We start from the raw sequence: 21,608 nt of genomic DNA, 5'->3' as shown, positions 1-21,608 counted from the left end.
TGTTTTCAAATGTTTCCACGATTTTCCCAGAATTTCGTCAACCATTTGCAGCATCGCGTTCAGTTCGCCCGACCTTCACGGAAAAAAAATCCCAAATTGGGTGTAAATTCGTACACCTAACTTTTTTCTTATGGGAAATTAGCATTATGTTTGATGTTGGGGGTACGAATTTACACCCAAGTGGGGTTTTTTTTCGTGAGGGGAGTGTTCACTTATGGAACATCGTGTAACTGGTTGCGTCGAAAATGTATTGAGATATCTCAATAAATGAATTTTTAAAGAAAAAATCGACGGGTGGGATTTTATTGTTTGAACCATCGAATTGGCATGTGAAATAAAATATGTATCAAAGGTTTTTTTACGTACTACAAAATGTGGTGGAATGAAGAAAATCGATGAATTACACTTCGTACACGTTTCTAATTTTTCGTACATCAAACGTAACGTTTCAACAACATTAAGATGTTCCATTGAATTCTGCGTACACGGGCTTCAAACCAGGTTCGAAGAAACCTCATCTACGAGACTTCTCGGTAACGATGTATCCTATTCATACAAAAATCCTTAACAGGTAATTAATCAACCACATATTTAATTAGACGCTCAATGTAAAACAAAGAAGAAGAACCGAAAATTATCTTAAGAGTCTAAGTCGCATATAATAGATACTATAGATTCTCGATCTCTTTTCAATACCTTAAGTTGCAAAACTCTCTACTCACTAACATAAATGACAATTGTGTTTGTTCTTACCTTTTATATCTTTCTCTATTTACGATAATACTCAGTTATTGTGGATATTTCTTTATACTTTTATTTAGTGCTCAGAACTATCGGGTCAAGTTTGTTTGCTTTCCAGGTATAGTAAGAACTTATTTTTTTTGCAAAAACCAGCTAAATAAATGAATAATATCCATCTTTTTCAACCTTGTCAACTATTCCGAGCCTTTTTCTTTGGCAATCGATTTTCCATTATGCCAAATCGTTATTCAATACATTCCGGAGAGTCCTCGAATTACACCGGCTTACCGCACTTGTCTACATGATCGTGAGATCGCCACCTCTATCGGTTGTCTTCTAGATTCTGATATGGAAAATGTTGAAAGAGCTCAAGACGGTGCTCCGCGAGTAGAGAATAAGAGTCTCGACTTGAGCAGGGCCTGAAGCGGTACGTGTAATAACTTAATTTCGTATCGATTTCAGAGCCAGCCAAGGGGGTGGTTCTAGGGCTAGACGGAGCCCATCTACACGCGACTTAACGGTGCAGCGTCTCGGCGATACGTAGTTGACTTTAGTAGTTACTTTGGAGGCGAGGCGAAGGAGCGACGAAGGGTGAGGACACCGTACAAACACTGCACGGCTTTCCCCAATTTGCATAAATTCTGCACTCGAGAAGAAGGTGTGCAGCGGCATCGAGGGGGCGGCGTAATGGCAAAGTGTCGTTTAAAACCCCCGCTCCTTTCATCTCCCGTTATTTTTCCGCGACTGCAGTGCAGAAATGGTGCAAAAAGTACAAACTGTCGGCAAACTCGACTTCGCGATAACCGATAATATCGTAGTACCGAGTTCGGCTAGGGGGGAGATTGATTGTCAGACACCAAAGAACCAGACTAACATTGTATCGTAATATTCAAACTTCTGAATATCATTACAGCTGCTCTACAAAGGGTTGAAGGAGCGCGCTCGTGTCGATGGAAACTATCGCTAATCGCTTTCACAACATTCCGAAATCAGCACGAACGTGAACCTCATTTATCATCATCTTTCGATTCAGACGTGGATGGGCGAACGACCGATTGTAATTATCGAAGGATGAAGGGTTTTGCTCATGACAGGCATTTTCATTACAAATATTGTTCGTCTGATTACTGTTAACGAAAGACCAAAAAAATATTTAACAGGAAACTTCTTCAACATTCATATTCAACCATTGTAATTATCGTTTGATTTTCCATCTAATAATTTACACAATCACTATATCATAAAGTTGTTTTTTAAATTAGGTGACTAAATTGAGAAAAATTTCATTTGTTACAATGACTAAAAAAATTCAGTAAAACAGGTATCGTTAATAAATACTGTTTGAATATTGTTGGAATTACGAAAAACGAGGGACGCGTAAACATTTTGCGCCATTGTCGATCCTTTTTTTGGTAATCGCAACGCAAAATCAGTTTGTTCGGTTTACTCTACTTTTTTAGTCAAACAAGGCTTAATGTCAATTTATCGTTGCACATGCATTAAATTTTCGCAACAGTTGCAAGAAAATATAGTAACAGCGATCGTGATGAGAAAGAATAGTAACGGATACTAGACTTTCCGGTAATAGCTAGAAAACCAATTTTCATTTTCTACCTAAAACTATATATTTTGTCGATGTGGTAAAAAATGAAAATAATTGCAGACTGAGCGGTAACCGGAACTAAAAATTTTTCTCAGTGTACACACTAATTGCCACACTATAATAATTTCCGAAGTATTTTGCAGCTACTTTACAATTCCTGAGTCAAACTGAGTTCAGAATGACCGAGTATCGTCTTCGTGTATAAAAAAACGTGAGCATCTCGACCGGCGGATGATACGCCGAGATGCATCACCGGGCTTGAGATCGAGCAGAAGAAAGCGGCTGCAACAGAGTCGACTCGTCGACTTGTGTGTTTTCCACGAGTCCGCATTACCACGGATCAAAGGGCAGCATAAATGGAAGTTGGGGGCTTTAGAAACCACAGTTAGAGGGAAGAGAATATCCTGCGGAGTGGTGTGGACACGTGTTACACAGGCGACACGGTATAACCGCCGACCGTAATCCGGACTTAATATTTCAGTGCGTAAAACGGCAGGCCGACCATGCAGCGAGCTCTGGTTGAATTTCCCTCTGCAGGTAAATTTTCCGGTGTTTGGTATTTTTTTTTTTTTTTTCTTTTTTTTTTAAACTTACTTTTGTGCTTTTTTTCCAAACTTTTTTCACCTCACTTTGAGGTCAAAGAGCAACTCACCGAGGGACTCCCGCTACTCAAACAACTCTCAGAATCTCGTCGGGCGTGCTACAATTTTCTATAACAGTTGCGGTACGATGAGGCTACTGGTGTGTATTTATATGTATATCAGTAAATTGATGCATAATATTTTTTTTTTTTTTTTTTTTTCGACTCAATTAACCCAACGCACGTACGTACCAATTAGACGAATCGACGGAGGGAAGTTTTTTATTTGCATAATATGAATACACTTCGCAGGGCTTGTTTTACGAATCGTAACCCGCATGTACGTATGTATGCGTGTGTAGGTGTGTTGAGTTATTCATTCATCCATATTACATACGCATAAGCCTCGAGCTCTGTTTATCTCCCGAAAAAAAAACGTGGAAAGAAATTCTTTCCTTTCGAATGTTTTTTTGTTTTTTTTTTTTTTGTTTTTGTTGATTTTTTGTTCCTATTTTCAACGTGATTGGTAACAACCGTTACCTGCAATTCATTTACTTTAATCGCTACCGAGAAAACAGCTACGAAACATTTAAATATCCCGGTGCCAATGCCATTGCAAATCGTTCTGTGAACTTATTTTCAAGCTAAATATTGAAAAAAAAAAATATATATATATTGCCCCTTTGAGCTCAGATACAAGCATTTTTGGCTTTACATTTTCTTAAATAATATTTAGCCTGAAAATGAGTCCACGAAACGATTGTCCATGCGGAATGAAGAAAAAGATAATACGAAGTAAAAATTTCCGCCCTTGCGGCATCGGCACAGTGATACATGCGATTACATTTCGTTGTTATCGGATCGCGGATAAGCTTGAATTCGTTGGAGAAATCGGTAACAAATCGTAGATCGTGTGGCTCGACATTAATACAATATCGAAGAGAAATAAATCGCGAGTAAATACATAAAAGATGGCGTTGGTCGTAGAAGTCAATTGTTCGGTGAGTAAGAATGTGTTGGAATTTCTGTGCCGTTTGTTATCGCAGATCGTTTCGGTATAGGAGGAGGGCGCGAGGGTAGGGGGGTGATGATCGATCAGTCAAAGGGACGGTTACAGGCGTAAACTGACTCATGGGGCGATTTTGCAGGTTTCGTACACAGTCGACCAGTGGATCATATGATGTATCAGGGTCGCGTTTTTGGCGCTATCCGCGTTCCCGGGTGGTGCAGACGGTGAAATTCGGGGAAAAATGAAAAGCTTCGCGATATTTATACCCCTCGATCAGTCGCTGGCGCTCGGGAAAAAGCGATAAACTGTAACGCGGGTGGCGCCCTGCAGGGCTGGCTGCGGCAATCTGTATCGAAGGACCGAGTGACGCATGGCGTTGAATTCAACTTTCGCCTGAAGAATGCTTCCGCTTTATTCCCGGTGCTTCGATGATCGGGACGTGAGCTTTAAGCTCCCGATCTTCGTAAATCATCGACGAGGGTTTGAGATAGCATGGGAAATAAACCTCGGTGCTCGATGCCTCGAACGTTTATATAAACGTATTTTATTTACGCGTGTATCTAACAGAGTTGTGGAAATTTTATCGGGACAGTCTGATGTTCCAGCATAACCTGATTAGGTTGGAATCGAGCTTGCCTCGTTAAAGCACACCGCGCCGCAAGTGCAGAAATAACAAAAAGTCGACTGGTCAAAGAGTCGAAAGTTTCGAGATAAGAATTGTAAAACAACGAATCAAAGATCAGCGTATCCAAGCTGGGATTTTCGGTAAATTAATCAGTAGCATAACTGTTTTGCAAAAAAAAAAAAAATACGCATCCGCGTATATTCGTATTAAACTTCAAATTTACGAACTCCCCTCTCGTATCGCTGTTGCTTGAAAACCGAAATCTGCTTAACTGTCTCGAGCAATTCCGGTCGCCACCACGTCTAGAGCTCGAATGAAAATTCTGTAGCCTAGCTCGCTTCGTTTCTGTCCGATTGTAGCGCCAGACTCCAGTGGCTAATCCAAGAAACTTCTGACTGACAATACAGGGTCCGTTACTCTTACACACCTCCGGTATAGTACAACTCGACTCTCTATCTATATGTACCGCAACAAAAATATTATTTGCAGATTTTAACTAGATTTTAACATTTCTTCGTCTGTATTGACACATGTACGTGAACCTAAGTTTTATGTTCCTTTTTTTTCTTTTTGTTTTTAATACGGTTGATTTTAATTATTTGGTGACAATGTACTATAGTACATGTACCATTATTTGTCCATTTCAAAATTCACACCATAATTTGTACCATAGTTTTGACGTTCAGAAACAGTATTTACATTTTTTTTTCTTGCATGCTATTTTTTATTGGCGAGAATTGATGTATCGGATGTCACTGAAAGCTGCATACGATACATATTATATAACTTTGTTCATTTATCCATTTTTTTCTACTTCAAAGAGCTACTATAAAGAATATAGTGCGATTTTTTATCTAAATAAATGTGTGTTAGAGGACAAAAAATTGTGAATAACCTCCACTCATTATCCTGCCCTCCTTTTCGAGTACGATTTGCATCATAAAAATAGCATGATCTTACAATCCTGAATCCATAATACAATCGAACGATTGTTTCATACGACGCGTATGTTTACGCGTTGGTACCTCGTTTTTCGTAATACCAACAATGTTCGAACAGTTTTTTTAACGATACCAGTTTCACTCAATTTTTCTAGTTATTATAACAAATGAAATTTTTCTCAGTAAACATTACATTTCTGGACACACCATGATCAGATGGTAAGGTAAGCCTGATCATGGTTTTTCCTGAGCCTCATGAAAATTTCTACTCGTGTATATAAACGCGTGTTCCTGAACTAGAATTAGCTCGAAACTCGGCAACGTCAGGTGATCGACTTTTAAGCTTTTCTCGTTATGTCACGCGTGCTTCAATCCCTTTTGACAAATTTAACCGGCTCATCAACTCCGCCACATTCCTCATCCCCTCGTCGCGTCCGAAACGGGGATTCTAACCGACGTTAATTATCAGTCAGTACATCATTCAAATACCTTAGGTTACTTTCCTAACCCTGAAATAAGCCGAAGAATCTTTCTAGGGTGCTTTGTAACGAATTCAACGACGCGTTAGGCTTATACAGTCTGAACGAGAAAGTGTCGAAAGATATTCCGAAGAAGCATTGAAGAAGAAAATAATGTTACACAGAAGTTGAAAAACCGGATTACTTGAGCTGAAACACTTAGATTTATTCAGCAGCACTTGTCGTTTCTGATTTATTTTGACCTGAAAGAGAAGCTGATTCTTTCGATAAAATTCAACTCAATAAACTTCCATATCACTCTTCGAATCCGTGATCTTATCGTTTTTCATACACTCTTCCTTCTTCCCAGGCTGCATGTTTAATGCATTCCGAGAATATAAACTGTCTTTCAATGTTCGACAGTCAAACTTAAGGCCATTAAAATTCAGTAGCTTGAAGAGTTCAATAAAGGAAACCGAAGGTTTCAAAATAAATGGAACTCAGAGACGAAGTGGGTATCCATCGATCGTTTGTCAAGAGTGAAGACAAAGCGAAAGGGGGAAAATACAAGTTAGATTGAATTTTGAAGCGCATCTGTCATCGAGAAATTTCTCCAACTTTCTACTTTATAGCAGCTGCTGTTTATTTGGTACGTTTAAGACTCTGATTTTCCGAGCTCGAATCGACGGTGAAAATGAGTTTCCGCCTTGAAAATCCCCCATAAGCGCAACGGCCGGTAAAAATCTCGAAGTTTATCGACGCCTCGGAACAAGCTAGGAGCATAAAAATCTACAACAGGTTACACGCAATTTTCCTAATAACACGCATTGTCCCCTAAAGGTGTGAATTACGCAAGCCGCACGGTAATTGATGATTCTACTATTTTCGTATTCACCAACGGGTCTCACGATCCGCACATTCACCCTGGAAGTGAGAATATACGCGGCTGTTCGCTCGATTCGCGGCCCTTTATTGCGCCGCTGGGTATTCAAATTGAACTGTATCCAATTACTTCTATGTCACGTTTATTAGTTTCTACTACACAACGCGCGCCATTCGCTATGCATAGGTATCAGGTGAGCGCGCAAAACATCGAGGCGCTGAGTAGCGGCAGGTGCCTAATAACATCGATCCTGATTTATGGGGTTTTTGTTACCACCCCGAGAAGTCTAATTGCCCAATAAACCTTATTCCGAGACTCTATCGCCCCTTCAATCATTTCTTCAATCTTTAACGGCCCCGCAGTTTCAGCTCTCGTTCTCTTTATTACTCCACCTACCAGTCTGCAATTAGCCGTTATCTTCCATCGACTCGGGAGAGTTTGATCGATATAGTCTAGGTATATGTGAGCATCGGACTTGTCGTTACGGTTCCCAGCGAGATTCGCCATTCCAGAATGAATCTAGAATTTCGTACAATCCGAAGAATAAACGGTAATGGATACCAGAATTTACTTTTTAACAATTTATTTTTGCCTATAGTCGATACCTTCGAATTTAAACCTCTTACACTTACGGATAATCGATGTTTCATCACGTAGTCAAAGTTGGCAAAGTATTTCAAACATTTTTCTTAAAGAAGTAAAAGAATACAGCTTGACGTTTGAATTTACTTTAGACGTAGCAGGATCGAAAACGTTTTGGTTAAATATGTTGATCTGTTTTATTATTTCGAGTATAACGGAGCAGGGTCCGAGAAAATTGTGGAAACAAGCAAAACGAGATAGGGGGAAAAAAAAAAAAAAACAGAACAAGAACAATCTGTGTCCCGGCGGCATTACGATTGGGAATATTATTTGCCGGTGGGTTTTTATTGAATGGATATTTGGAACGTGGGATTTGGGAACCGGGTTAAAGGGGTGACACGTGGCCGATCGTAACTCCGCTGGAAGGTTTTTTTTCTTTATTTATTTATTTTTTGTCTTTTATAAACCTATTTCATGCCGGCGGCGGTTAACTTAAGGGAATGTATATTTTATTGCGGGGCCTGATCGGAGCCGCGGGGGCGGTTTTCATATACGAATAGAGACCCTCGCCGGTCGGAATTCCCCGAGGAACATCTTGTTCGGCAGATATAACTTCCGGTGGTGGAGGAGAACTTTAAGAGACAATCTTTATGGACCGGGTCGGGGATTTCCTACTTCATGTAACGCGACTTCTACGCGGGCTCCTCGCGCGAATCGCGGGGGACTACTTCAACCACTTTAACCACTTTAAGGGTGCCGATAACTGCTGCCAACTTTAACCATGAAAATACATTCAATCCTTCCCGTCACACTCCGTTCGTCCTCGGCTTCCTACTCTAGCAATCTGCCCTTCGCCACGAGCTGCATAACTTTAACACCGGGAAACGGAGAACAAGGGATGGGAAAAAGCACCGGCACGAGAAGCCTCTTGTAAACTTTTGAGAGGGCCTTTTCTTCCTCTTTGAATCACGGTACGAGAAATTTTACAACTTTTTTCATTCGTGTTTTTACTTAAATACTTACACGGAAATCAGCGATTATTATTTGCGAGGTAGAGTCAATTGATTACACACCGTAGGTATATGCTTGTGGACAGAACAGAAGAAAAAGTTTTCTTTTGAAGAAATTTATTTTTTACTTCCCCCGTTTTTTTTTCTTTTTCATCAATTTTATCATACTACGTTCGATTCACTATTTTTCTAACAATTTTAACATAAAGTTAACTTTTTTTACTCAGGCGATCTGGTTTTCGCAATAATATACGTAAAAGGAATTTGTTTTTGAATGCTGACTGAAATGATTAGTTATACCTTATTTTCATTTACGCTGAAAGCATCGAGATTATGGTAAAAATTGACCACTCGTCCAAAGTATTTGAAGTAACGCGTTGAGGTAAAAATGGAAAAGGATTTGGTTGCATAAGAGTCAGAATATCGAATTTTAAAAATCGCTGAAATGTATTTTGCAGATTGTTAAGATGTAAGAAAGTCAAGTATATATAATCGACTCCTTATGTTTTCATGCATTATGGTGATTTTACACCTTCGCTTTCATTTACTTTGACATATTCTAAATCTTGAAATCCAATTGAACAGAGTTTTGTGTTTTCGAAAAACTGATAATATAACCCTTCTATTTTTCCATTCATCCACGTATTCACCACCCATTCGGTCAAACTGAAATCGACCCACGCCGAGTGTCATTTGAGGGTTTCAAGTAGTGATCAACGGTAAAGGTCAGACAGTAAGAAGTCCGATCGGAAACTGTATTTCTGAAAACCTTTTCAGGTTTCCCTCGTACATATTTTGATTAAAAAATCGAAAAAACAAGAACGAAATGTTATCAGAAAACGAACAACAACAAATTACAAAGGAACTCGCGATTTATGTGCGAGTGCTTTGCAAGCTGCGAATCCAGGCTCGAAGCATGAAACACGTGTCACCGGGACATTTATCGATCGGCACGTGAATTTGTATGAAAAATTGCAGGATCCCGTGGGAGGGAGCGAAAGGTACGGGTCTCCCTGTGACGGATTCGTGTGTGTGAGTGTTGGTTTGTGTGCGTGTGGCAGGCAACTGGGGATAGTTTTGGGGGTGGGAGGATCGATCTTGTCTCGTTCGGTTGGTAATATATTTCGCAGGCAATACGTCGCCATTATGTCAGCCAATAAGAAATGATATATCGAAAGGGCCGTTTCCTTCCTATGCATATTTCGCCCCCAGTTTTGAACCCCGCCAAATTTTTAAGGCGATAAGGTGTTCGCGTGTGGGTGCGTTGGGCAAAGCATCGTGACGTGACGTGACGCGAGGCGAACGACTCGACCCGAGTGCAAATAAATAGGGGTTTTATAAGCTCGTTGGTAAATCAAATCCGGTACTCAACCGCAGATAATAATCTCTCGAACAACCGTTATTATCGCGCTGTAAAAGCCCCACGTACCTTTATGCAAACCAGCCAAAGGCGTCGCGGTTAATAAGGTGATTTCGAATTTACTGACCAATGAAAAAGAGCGATAGGGTGGAGAAATATAACCGACGATGGTTACTAGACAACATGCGAGAATGGGAACATTCCGCCTGCCGATACGCCACAGCTCACCCTTTAAACGTCCCGAACAATCAAACGAAGTGGGTTTTTAGAATAGACTAAGCGCTGCTTCTCCTAGTAGAATTTTCGCTCTCACTCTTTTGTAATTCAGTTTGAGAAATGAACGTGCAGTTTTATATCGTATAAAAGGATAATCATTACGCATCACGAGTAAAGCACGCCTCATGGTTACATTTCGGCACTAAGGGGGGCGGAGTGTAACGGTTAGAAAGGTATAAAACTCACCTTTAAAAAAACTTCCGACGAAAAAGAAAGCGAACATTTGCCAGTGATCCATCTTCGCGAATAGCACGAGTTCCCTCGGCGTCCGCGACGTACGTTTCACAAAAAATTATTACTCAATTTCAACTTTTCACTTTTAGTTCAGGTGTCATTTCTCCACGTTAATAATTCTCGTTTCAAACGTGTCAGCTGCTCCCGATGATGTTACATAAATATTGTAAATCTCAGGCTAAAGTTCGTTATTCAGTGGTCTTGTCTTCAGAGAAACATTATAGTTGGTAATACATGGTAGTTGGTATTTCTAATATACTCTAAATTTGAATTTTTTTTTTTTTTCTTATCGACTATCAAAGCACCGTGGTTTATCATCCGCGTGGATTTTTTCAGGTTTAAAATCCTTCCGCATCACCGCCTGCCCTCAAAAGATCAGCATTGCAAATTAAATTTCACCCAGCGAGTAGGAATTGCAGAAGAGACTCGTCCTGATTGGACACACGATCCGATGACAGAGGATTCACGTGACACTGCAGGCTTCTCATCAATCACCCACTGATTGATTCGCAGTCCTCGGTAACCGCGAACTGGACCGAGAGGAAGTCAGAGAGCTTTAATCGGACCTCAAACGTAACGGGAGGATTTGAGTAATTCTTGTATGAACCGATAATCAAACGACGACTATTACTGAGAAGTGCGATAAAGCATTTTATATCGAACGATTAATCGAGAAATGGAGAATTGTGTAGTTAAATACAGTCGCAATCATTTTTAAAACACGGGTAGAAGTAACCTTAAGAGTATTGAACGAGACTTGTTCAATCCGTACGATACTTTGCGAACTACTCCCAGGGCTTTTACACTCGGTCCACTCAAAGCACAAACCACAATCGATGCCGGGTAAATGAAAAGCTGTAAAAGAAACGAAAATCACTTTGGAAAGGTTTTAACTGCGGACTCGAATATAGACCATGCAGACCTCAGGGAAAGAAAATGATTCGATCGTTTGAACACGGCGAACTTTCACCGTCACTTCATTTCACCAGGCCTCGTTTTACCGAACCAGTATTATGTCTCGGACTCTTTGTCCTCCACTGACATTCAATAACTTCTTACTTTAAGGAAATTCCTCTTCGGTGGAAATCGCGAGGACAACGAGGCCGGCACGCAGGTTCAGGGATCGAGGTACGGCAAACGACTGTCCCACTTCCCCTAACGCATCAGCGTTGCGGGCAACCCCTGTTTCTAGAGTTTGCGCGGCATTCCCGAGTTTGCGCGTCAACTGGCACCTTCAGAAACCAGGAGGACAGTCCGAGTTTTTAAAAGTGAAGGAGACTCGATCGAGTTTCCGAAACTGACGTCATGAGCTTGAGAAACAAGTCACTTTGATATTACTTTGTCCGAGAGCTTCACAAGGGTGTATCTAATATAGGTACTTTCAACTCCTGATCAAATGACTCTTGAATTTTTCACACGGACGCTCAGTCGTAGATTTGTCTCAGAAGTAAATACACAGTAGTGTAGCCGACGTCAGCACATCACACATACATCGTTCGCATCTACGTACGGTACTCAACAGAATGTCTACTCACTCTTCGCACTCGTCGAGTCAGAGGACTGGAGCGCAAAAGCGTACTATTTATATAAACAGATGTAAACGGACAATAATAGAGAAATGTCATTTGGGACGATGCTTAGGTATTTATGTTATTTGGAGTGGACAAACGTACACATGAATTGAATATGGAGATGTCAGAATTGGTTTCGCGGTAACTACTCGTTCGTCGAACGTCATACGATCATTCATCATTCTGGTGAACGTGAAGAAGAAACGGAAACTCTGTTTAGGCATATTTCCTCGTAGTTAGTTCAAAGAGAATCTATGAACAGAAAAGTAGTAATAGATTGCAGGTGTATTTTGTTTGGCGGCCCTCGATTAGCATCAATCACTACTAATCGTCTTTCATCATAAACGTTGCCCACTTGCCCCAATGTCGTTCAACGTCAGCGGTCAGGGAATGAACAGCACTTGCTTTTAAATTTCTGCACATTGTGACAAAATGCTTTTGAAACACCTTACGATTTGGCAAAGATTATTACCCAGCTAGTACCAATGAGTATTTGGAATTCCTTATTTTTCACAAACGACACAAGTTTATTAAACCTAAACTACATCAACGCATCTAATGTATTGCTGTAATTCACGCAAATTTTGTCGTCCTTATATGCGTAATGAATGAAACCATACATATTTCTCTAAAAATTATATGTATCGTTTTATCAAAATTACATCTGATGCTGAAATAATTGCAAAGTAGTACAGAGTCTCCTTGAATGAGAATAAAACTGTCTCAATGAATCTGACACATTATCCAGATTTATCGTCTAACGTACGAAAACATTTTCTTTTCTTGTTTGTTTCGTCCTACATGATTTTGTATATTACCAACTTGACAGAATTTTGATCTCATATGTTAGGTTGAAAAGTTCTTTGACTGCACTACATAAGTTTGAATGCGACGTGGCATTCCTTCCATTCCAATCCTCTGTCAATCCAGACAAATAAAATAGTGTCTTATTACAAATAGATATTACAATTTATGGCTAAAAAATGTGTAAGTCACACTTGAAGATCCAAACTTATAACCATCCGAATAACGTATTTTTAGTTGCCGATGCAGCGGTCTTGACTGAAACATAAAGATTTGTATAAAGGCAGGGCATGAATTTTCGACGAATCATCAACATCAATGAGCAGTTTTATAAATTGATGACGAATTTCATCAAAGTTAAGAATTCGATATAATGTAGCAAATGAATTTGTCTTGGTATGCGTCCAAATTCAATTTTGAATTCAGATGTACGTTTCGATATCGGAACAATAGTGTAATGAGTATTGTTGCCATCTACTCACCACTTGATACAACAGCATCCCATAGCGACCAACCGGAATCATAGGAGGACGACGTGTCGGAAGATTCTGAAATATGAGAATATTCGCAGTAATTAGGACAGAACTCTTCCTTACAAGATTAGCCTATAAGTGCATACTATAGTGACAATGTAGAAATATTGATCTCATATGGCGATAGGAGCATTACAAATACGTTTTATTATCAACGGTGTCTAGAGTATACGAATTACACTTACCATCAGAAAGAGTAGTGACGACTGTGGTAGGAGTTTCCGTTGTGGTAGCTGAAATGTGTGTAAAATATCATAATCAGCTGTTGGAAAATCCGTTCTCAATAACGGAAACGTTGTTCCGTAAAAGCATTTAATCAAGTAAGTCGATTTGGAATATAACGCAATGTCAATTAGATCAATTATTGTCACTTTTGGCGATAGTGATATGTTTATGATGATTTCCTTTGACAGATGAATTTGATTTCGTCCACTTACGAGCAGAAGTAGTTGTCTGAGCTTCGGTTGTTGTTTGAACTTCAGTCGTTGTCTGTGCTGTGGTTGTTGCAGCTTCGGTGGTTGTCTGAGCTTCGGTCGTTGTCTGATCTTCGGTTGTTGACGCAGCTACATCAGTTGTTCCAGCTCCGGTCGTTGAAGCAGCTTCGTCAGTTGTTCCAGCTTCGTCACTTGTTTCAGCTTCGGTCGTTGACGCAGCTTCGTCACTCGTTCCAGCTTCGGTCGTTGACGCAGCTTCGTCACTCGTTCCAGCTTCGGTCGTTGAAGCAGCTTCGTCACTCGTTCCAGCTTCGGTCGTTGACGCAGCTTCGTCACTCGTTCCAGCTTCGGTCGTTAAAGCAGCTTCGTCAGTTGTTCCAGCTTCGGTCGTTGACGCAGCTTCGTCACCCGTTCCAGCTTCGGTCGTTGTTCCAGCTTCGTCAGTTGTTCCAGCTTCGGTCGTTGACGCAGCTTCGTCACTCGTTCCAGCTTCGGTCGTTGAAGCAGCTTCGTCACTCGTTCCAGCTTCGGTCGTTGACGCAGCTTCGTCAGTTGTTCCAGCTTCGGTCGTTGACGCAGCTTCGTCACTCGTTGCAGCTTCGGTCGTTGACGCAGCTTCGTCACCCGTTCCAGCTTCGGTCGTTGTTCCAGCTTCGTCAGTTGTTCCAGCTTCGGTCGTTGACGCAGCTTCGTCACTCGTTCCAGCTTCGGTCGTTGAAGCAGCTTCGTCACTCGTTCCAGCTTCGGTCGTTGACGCAGCTTCGTCACCCGTTCCAGCTTCGGTCGTTGTTCCAGCTTCGTCACTTGTTCCAGCTTCGGTCGTTGACGCAGCTTCGTCACTCGTTCCAGCTTCGGTCGTTAAAGCAGCTTCGTCAGTTGTTCCAGCTTCGGTCGTTGACGCAGCTTCGTCACTCGCTCCAGCTTCGGTCGTTGAAGCAGCTTCGTCAGTTGTTCCAGCTTCATCACTTGTTCCAGCTTCGGTTGTCGACGCACCTTCGTCACTCGTTCCAGCTTCGGTCGTTGACGCAGCTTCGTCACTTGTTCCAGCTTCGGTCGTTGAAGCAGCTTCGTCAGTTGTTCCAGCTTCGTCACTTGTTCCAGCTTCGGTTGTCGACGCACCTTCGTCACTTGTTCCAGCTTCGGTCGTTGACGCAGCTTCGTCACTCGTTCCAGCTTCGGTCGTTGAAGCAGCTTCGTCAGTTGTTCCAGCTTCGTCACTTGTTCCAGTTTCGGTTGTCGACGCACCTTCGTCACTTGTTCCAGCTTCGGTGGTTGACGCAGCTTCGTCACTTGTTCCAGCTTCGGTCGTTGAAGCAGCTTCGTCAGTTGTTCCAGCTTCGTCACTTGTTCCAGCTTCGGTTGTCGACGCACCTTCGTCACTTGTTCCAGCTTCGGTCGTTGAAGCAGCTTCGTCACTTGTTCCAGCTTCGGTCGTTGAAGCAGCTTCGTCAGTTGTTCCAGCTTCGTCACTTGTTCCAGCTTCGGTTGTCGACGCACCTTCGTCACTTGTTCCAGCTTCGGTCGTTGAAGCAGCTTCGTCACTTGTTCCAGCTTCGGTCGTTGACACAGCTTCGTCACCCGTTCCAGCTTCGGTCGTTGAAGCAGCTTCGTCACTTGTTCCAGCTTCGGTCGTTGATGCAGCTTCGTCACCCGTTCCAGCTTCGGTCGTTGACACAGCTTCGTCACCCGTTCCAGCTTCGGTCGTTGAAGCAGCTTCGTCACTTGTTCCAGCTTCGGTCGTTGAAGCAGCTTCGTCAGTTGTTCCAGCTTCGTCACTTGTTCCAGCTTCGGTTGTCGACGCACCTTCGTCACTTGTTCCAGCTTCGGTCGTTGAAGCAGCTTCGTCACTTGTTCCAGCTTCGGTCGTTGAAGCAGCTTCGTCAGTTGTTTCAGCTTCGTCACTTGTTCCAGCTTCGGTTGTCGACGCACCTTCGTCACTTGTTCCAGCTTCGGTCGTTGAAGCAGCTTCGTCACTTGTTCCAGCTTCGGTCGTTGACACAGCTTCGTCACCCGTTCCAGCTTCGGTCGTTGAAGCAGCTTCGTCACTTGTTCCAGCTTCGGTCGTTGAAGCAGCTTCGTCAGTTGTTCCAGCTTCGTCACTTGTTCCAGCTTCGGTTGTCGACGCACCTTCGTCACTTGTTCCAGCTTCGGTCGTTGAAGCAACTTCATCACTTGTTCCAGCTTCGGTCGTTGAAGCAGCTTCGTCAGTTGTTCCAGCTTCGTCACTTGTTCCAGCTTCGGTTGTCGACGCACCTTCGTCACTTGTTCCAGCTTCGGTCGTTGAAGCAGCTTCGTCACTTGTTCCAGCTTCGGTCGTTGACACAGCTTCGTCACCCGTTCCAGCTTCGGTCGTTGAAGCAGCTTCGTCACTTGTTCCAGCTTCGGTCGTTGAAGCAGCTTCGTCAGTTGTTCCAGCTTCGTCACTTGTTCCAGCTTCGGTTGTCGACGCACCTTCGTCACTTGTTCCAGCTTCGGTCGTTGAAGCAACTTCATCACTTGTTCCAGCTTCGGTCGTTGAAGCAGCTTCGTCAGTTGTTCCAGCTTCGTCACTTGTTCCAGCTTCGGTTGTCGACGCACCTTCGTCACTTGTTCCAGCTTCGGTCGTTGAAGCAGCTTCGTCACTTGTTCCAGCTTCGGTCGTTGAAGCAGCTTCGTCAGTTGTTCCAGCTTCGTCACTTGTTCCAGCTTCGGTTGTCGACGCACCTTCGTCACTTGTTCCAGCTTCGGTCGTTGAAGCAGCTTCGTCACTTGTTCCAGCTTCGGTCGTTGACGCAGCTTCGTCACCCGTTCCAGCTTCGGTCGTTGAAGCAGCTTCGTCAGTTGTTCCAGCTTCGTCACTTGTTCCAGCTTCGGTCGTTGAAGCAGCTTCGTCACTTGTTCCAGCTTCGGTCGTTGAAGCAGCTTCGTCAGTTGTTCCAGCTTCGTCACTTGTTCCAGCTTCGGTTGTCGACGCACCTTCGTCACTTGTTCCAGCTTCGGTCGTTGAAGCAGCTTCGTCACTTGTTCCAGCTTCGGTCGTTGACACAGCTTCGTCACCCGTTCCAGCTTCGGTCGTTGAAGCAGCTTCGTCAGTTGTTCCAGCTTCGTCACTTGTTCCAGCTTCGGTTGTCGACGCACCTTCATCACTTGTTCCAGCGTCGGTCGTTGACGCAGCTTCGTCACCCGTTCCAGCTTCGGTCGTTGACGCAGCTTCGTCACTTGTTCCAGCTTCGGTCGTTGTCTGAGCTTCGGTCGTTGATGCAGCTTCAGCAGTTGTTGCAGCTTCCGTGGTTGTCTGTGCTTCAGTCGTCGTCGCAACTTCAGTGTTTGTCGCGGCTTCGTTAATTGTCGCAGTCGAATTAATTCTCCATTCAACAGATGCTTTGCCTAGAATACAGAGATCTCAGAAACAGCATCGGGAAATCGAATCACACGGGGTGACAGACATTATACCTCACTGTAAATCTCAGAATTTTGTCGATTGCAATTAGATCTTAATTTCGATTGCTCTAACGTACTAGCTGTTGGCTGGTATATTTCTGCAAATGTAGTTTTAATGCAACATGAAACTGTTCAATAGATGTAATAAAAACCTGAGCAAATGTCAGAGTCTCTGATGTGCGAATCAATTCTAGCTGCGTATCACAAGTGTGAGTTAATCAAATCATATTACCGTACTCAAGCGGTATCTGATATTTAGAATATGTTTTGGAGTCTCTAGTTGTTGTTTTGTGGTAAAGTCAACTATTGTACCGTTCACATCGTTCAATTGCATTCTCATCAGTGCGAATAAAGCTGTGCGTTCATCAGGCATGTTCGTTTGAAAATTCAGGCGAGCGTAAGGCTTGATGCAAATGTATTAGGAAATTTTTCCAACCGGTTTAAAAATTATCGTATTTTTCAGTCTTCGTATTCAATGTAATATGACTGTAGTTCACTCGTTAGTGAAAATAAATCACGTTGAAATGAACTTAACGACAAATAGAACGTGTTCAATTCACGAAATGTGTATAAAAATGGTGCTTTTTACGGTAGGAATAACATTACTTGTTGTGACACTTACCAAATTGACTACCGGAACCTGCATTGTCTGATGATGCTTGTTCTCCAGAGCTACTGCCTAGAATTGTAAATGCAACTGAATAAACCAAATAGCAAATGAAACTTTTTCATTCACAAATTCTGTATGAAATATTGGTTTTCACGCCTATAAAAACATTGCTTGTTGTGACAATCAATGTGACACTTACCTGATTGACTGCCGGAACCTGCATTGTTTGCTGATGCTTGTTCACCAGAGTTATCACCTAGAATTGTGAATGCAACCGAATGAACGAAGAAACGAATGAAACGCTTTTCTTCTACAATATCTGAATGAAAATAGTGCTTCTCACGCCAGGAAAAACATTACTTGTTTTATTAGTTAGTGTTACACATACCAGATTGACTACCGGAACCTGCATTGTTTGCTGGTGCTTGTTCGCCAGAGTTGTCACCTAGAATTGTAAATGCAACCAAATGAACCAAAACGTAAATGAAACGATTTTCTTTCACAAAACCTGAATTAAAATAGTGCTTTCCACGCCATGAAAAACATCACTTGTTTTATTAGTCAGTGTTACACGTACCAGATTGACTACCGGAACCTGCATTGGTTGCTGATGCTTGTTCTCCAGAGCCGTCACCTAAATAAAGTGCTTCGAATGTAGAAAGATCTTCTTATAGATGCTGCTGCGTATGTAAGAAAAATGTGTCTCATCTTATTAGCTTAGTGTTACACTCACCCATGTTATCCGAGAAACCTGCATTGTTCAGCGGCGCTTGTTCGTCAAAGATGGTATCTGAAATACGTCAACAATAAATGGATACCATTCTTCCAACACCTCAAATATAGTAGACTTCTTTCACACATACTAACAGCTGTATTGTCCATAAGCGTATGTAGCTTTTTATCTATCGGAAATAACAATCACCGCTAGGTTGAATTGTTAGCTACTTACTTTGTCCTACAAATCCAATGACCGGTGAATCATCTTGAACGTCAACGTTGGCATCTAAATCAGGTAAATATGATGGAGAATATCTGAATATGGAAATGTTTGAAAAATAAAAAAACTACCTACAATATGCGAATAATTAGCCAAATTCTTGGACAACATATTAACCGATACACCGAGTTGTACAGGAACATCATAATTATTACTCTAATCATCATCGTGAACCTACCATTATCAATTGGCTGTTCGTCATTGCCTACTGGAATGCCCGCATCAGCGTCTGAAATGGACGTAGGTTAATACGAACGACGACAAAACACTTGCACGTTACATTACATCAGCGCTGTCGAAAATAAACTTCTTTGTCTATCGAGCGAAAAGATTCTACAGGATTCAAAAACTCGTTCGACGAAATGAAAATTGAGTGAACCGTCCAACACAATACCGCGATTTACTATTGTGCTCCATTATCATTCACTGAAACTTCATTTTCGCTCTGTAATATGACTGAACAATATTAACAACGATTCAATCGCAGCTCACTGACACCAGCCCAGTATCATTCAATAGGAACTTTTACATAGGACAAGAGAATTGATCGACAAAATTCTACCCATTGACAAAATGAACCAATCCCTGTATAAATCGGAGCGATTCCAATCGCGAGAATTTTTCCTAAAATCACTGAATCCATATGAAAACCCACATTCATTGTTTCGTTTAAACCTTAATTCAAAAACTTTCAACTCCATCTGATTCTTATTCTACATTCTATAAAGCTGTTGGAATAAATAGTCAAACTTTGAATAGACAGCTTTTCTTGGACATCTTGAATAAAATGATTAGCCTAACATATTTGAATAGCTGCATTTTGTACGAATATTTGTACTTTTCCATGCATATTGAATGACATTTGTCAATCGATCAAGAATCATTGTCTGCTCACCTTCACCCTGAATTCCGAAGGCTGCTTGCCCGTTTTCATTATCGCCTTGACTCACGATGTAATCTGAAACACGTGAACTTGATAAAGCTACCTCGAGATTGAACTCTTGAAAAGGAAAGAACCCTTCTCATACAATCTTACGGCTGTATTTCTCACAAACATATTTATGTCTTGCTCGTATTTGTAACATGAAATTCATTGCTATGTAGATTGCTATCCACCCACCTATGTTTCCTTCGAATGGAGCAGGTGGCAATCCTTCAAAATATTGTTGATCTCCTCCGTTGACGTCTGAAACATGCAAGTGTTAATACCAATGCTCTTGTTCTCGTGTAGCATCCATTAATAACACTGATCTTCTCATAATATTTATCTTTCACACTCACCTATCGGAACATTTTCAGGCTCAAAATTCATTGAGTCAAATCCATTGTTGAACTCTGGATTATCACCCATGTTCTCTTGGAATGAAGCAGGTGGCAATCCTTCAAAATATTGTTGGTCTTCTCCATTAACCTCTGAAACATGCAAGTGTTAAAATCAATGCTCTTGTTCTCGTGTAGCATCCATTAATAACACTGATCTTCTCATAATATTTATCTTTCACACTCACCTATCGGAACATTTTCAGGCTCAAAATTCATTAAGTCGAATCCATTGTTGAACTCTGGAATACCACCCATATTTCCTTGGATTGGAGCAGGTGGCAACCCTTCCAAATATTGTTGGTCTCCTCCATTGACCTCTGAAACACGCAAATATTGAAACCAATGCTCTGGTTCTCATGTAGCATCCATTAGTAATACTGATCATCTCTTAATATTAATCCTTCACTCTCACCTATCGGAACAATTTCCGGCCCAGAATTGATCGATTCGAATCCATTTTGGATCTCTGAAATACGACACAGTTAATTTTAACGGTGATGAAGGACTTTCGCTATGTTACACAGCATCGGTAAGACACATCTATGTTTACTGTAGTAAGGATTCATTGGAATCCACATGTTGGTGTCGATGTTAATGAAGTAAGAATCAAGCGGTGACTGAAATGGACAAATCTCTGTGAAATTGATTCTGCCCTTATTAGTAACACTGATGACCTCTAAGCTTTGTTATTCATTGCTCACCTTCAATTCCATCACCTCCGAAACCGCTACCCTCGTTATTGTCCGGTGAAGGTATATCAGAAATGACTAAAATACGGAAAAATTTATGCTATTAGCGATGAACTGAGAATTAGCCTGCAGTTGGTAAATAAATCAGCAGCCTTTCATCCTTTGAGTGTTGATGATAGTTAGGTAATGCACATTTGGACGCAAAATCGTAATAAGTGAAACAAAAAACCGTGTACTCGCCTCGTGTATGAATTCCGCCGCAGAGTTGGAACAACACCAACACGGCGAGAATCGAGCAGGAAGATTTCTTCATAGTGAGCAGAAGAGAACCAGCAAAGAATAATCCGGTAATGTATACAGATTTAAGGTGGCATATTTATACCCATGAGACGCAGTCATGTGATTATCAATTGGCTTTACACAACTGTGATACTATAAACACACGTCATCGGAACGCAGAAATGGAACGTGCTTTGACAATCTTGCCAATATTTAAAAACCAAGAAATTTCACCTACACCTTGTCACTTCTTCAAGGATTATCAAAACTTCTTGTGCTAGGTTTTGCGTACCAATATCATTTAGTGGAAAAAGGACGGTTAACGAACAAGAAGAAACTGATGTTTGCTGATACAAGTACCAGTTGAAAATTGATGGGTTACAAAACCCATCACGTATTTCATGAATAAAGTTATACGATATACAGAAATGGATTGATTAACTTTTCATTCTCGTTTTTATTAACGTATGAAAGTTCTTGCAGCCCCAGGTTACTTTATTAATCATCGATAAATGATAAACTATCCATGCAAAATCATCGGCGAGGAAATAAATCAGTGTGCATGATGACACGTCGTCAAAATCCTAAAAACTTTAAAGCTGCTTTCATCGTCGGAAATTTTCTCATTCAACCACCAGACTATTTG

The 21,608-nt window shown here is 41.5% G+C and overlaps 2 protein-coding genes across 34 annotated transcripts in view; both read right to left on the bottom strand.

Annotated features, from left to right (window-relative positions):
- The window catches only part of LOC107219975, a 55,435-nt gene extending 43,976 nt beyond the window's left edge, over positions 1 to 11,459 (bottom strand). Inside the window, exons 1-2 of the mRNA XM_046744919.1 lie at positions 11,362 to 11,459; positions 10,255 to 11,157 (exon numbers count right to left, since the gene is read on the bottom strand). Coding sequence (XP_046600875.1) covers positions 10,255 to 10,306 — 52 coding nt within the window. The 5' untranslated portion in view covers positions 10,307 to 11,157; positions 11,362 to 11,459. The remainder of the gene's footprint in view (positions 1 to 10,254; positions 11,158 to 11,361) is intronic.
- A 920-nt stretch (positions 11,460 to 12,379) lies between these two features.
- On the bottom strand, positions 12,380 to 21,020 carry LOC107219980 (cell wall protein AWA1). Of its 33 annotated transcripts, none has more exons than XM_046745101.1 (22): positions 20,924 to 21,020; positions 20,696 to 20,761; positions 20,407 to 20,460; positions 20,180 to 20,311; positions 19,953 to 20,084; positions 19,792 to 19,857; positions 19,567 to 19,629; positions 18,850 to 18,900; positions 18,624 to 18,677; positions 18,408 to 18,464; positions 18,252 to 18,308; positions 18,063 to 18,119; positions 17,874 to 17,930; positions 17,687 to 17,743; positions 16,762 to 17,010; positions 14,890 to 16,725; positions 14,638 to 14,853; positions 14,430 to 14,583; positions 13,648 to 14,375; positions 13,396 to 13,443; positions 13,160 to 13,225; positions 12,380 to 12,935 (listed from the first exon to the last, which is right to left on the bottom strand). In XM_046745101.1, the coding sequence occupies exons 1-22, from the start codon at positions 20,994 to 20,996 to the stop codon at positions 12,886 to 12,888; spliced, it is 4,323 nt and encodes a 1,440-aa protein (XP_046601057.1). In that variant the 5' UTR covers positions 20,997 to 21,020; the 3' UTR covers positions 12,380 to 12,885. The 33 variants fall into 33 exon arrangements, with proteins under 33 accessions (XP_046601057.1, XP_046601050.1, XP_046601058.1 ...); XM_046745094.1 differs by having other exon boundaries at positions 13,648 to 14,583; positions 14,638 to 14,727; positions 14,764 to 14,853; XM_046745102.1 differs by having other exon boundaries at positions 13,648 to 14,583; positions 14,638 to 14,709; positions 14,764 to 14,853.
- Between the last annotated feature and the right edge of the window lie 588 nt (positions 21,021 to 21,608).

Source organism: Neodiprion lecontei, chromosome 7 (genome assembly GCF_021901455.1).
Source record: "Neodiprion lecontei isolate iyNeoLeco1 chromosome 7, iyNeoLeco1.1, whole genome shotgun sequence".
NCBI classification, from domain to species: domain Eukaryota; kingdom Metazoa; phylum Arthropoda; class Insecta; order Hymenoptera; family Diprionidae; genus Neodiprion; species Neodiprion lecontei.
This window is presented reverse-complemented; position numbering and strand designations above follow the sequence as displayed.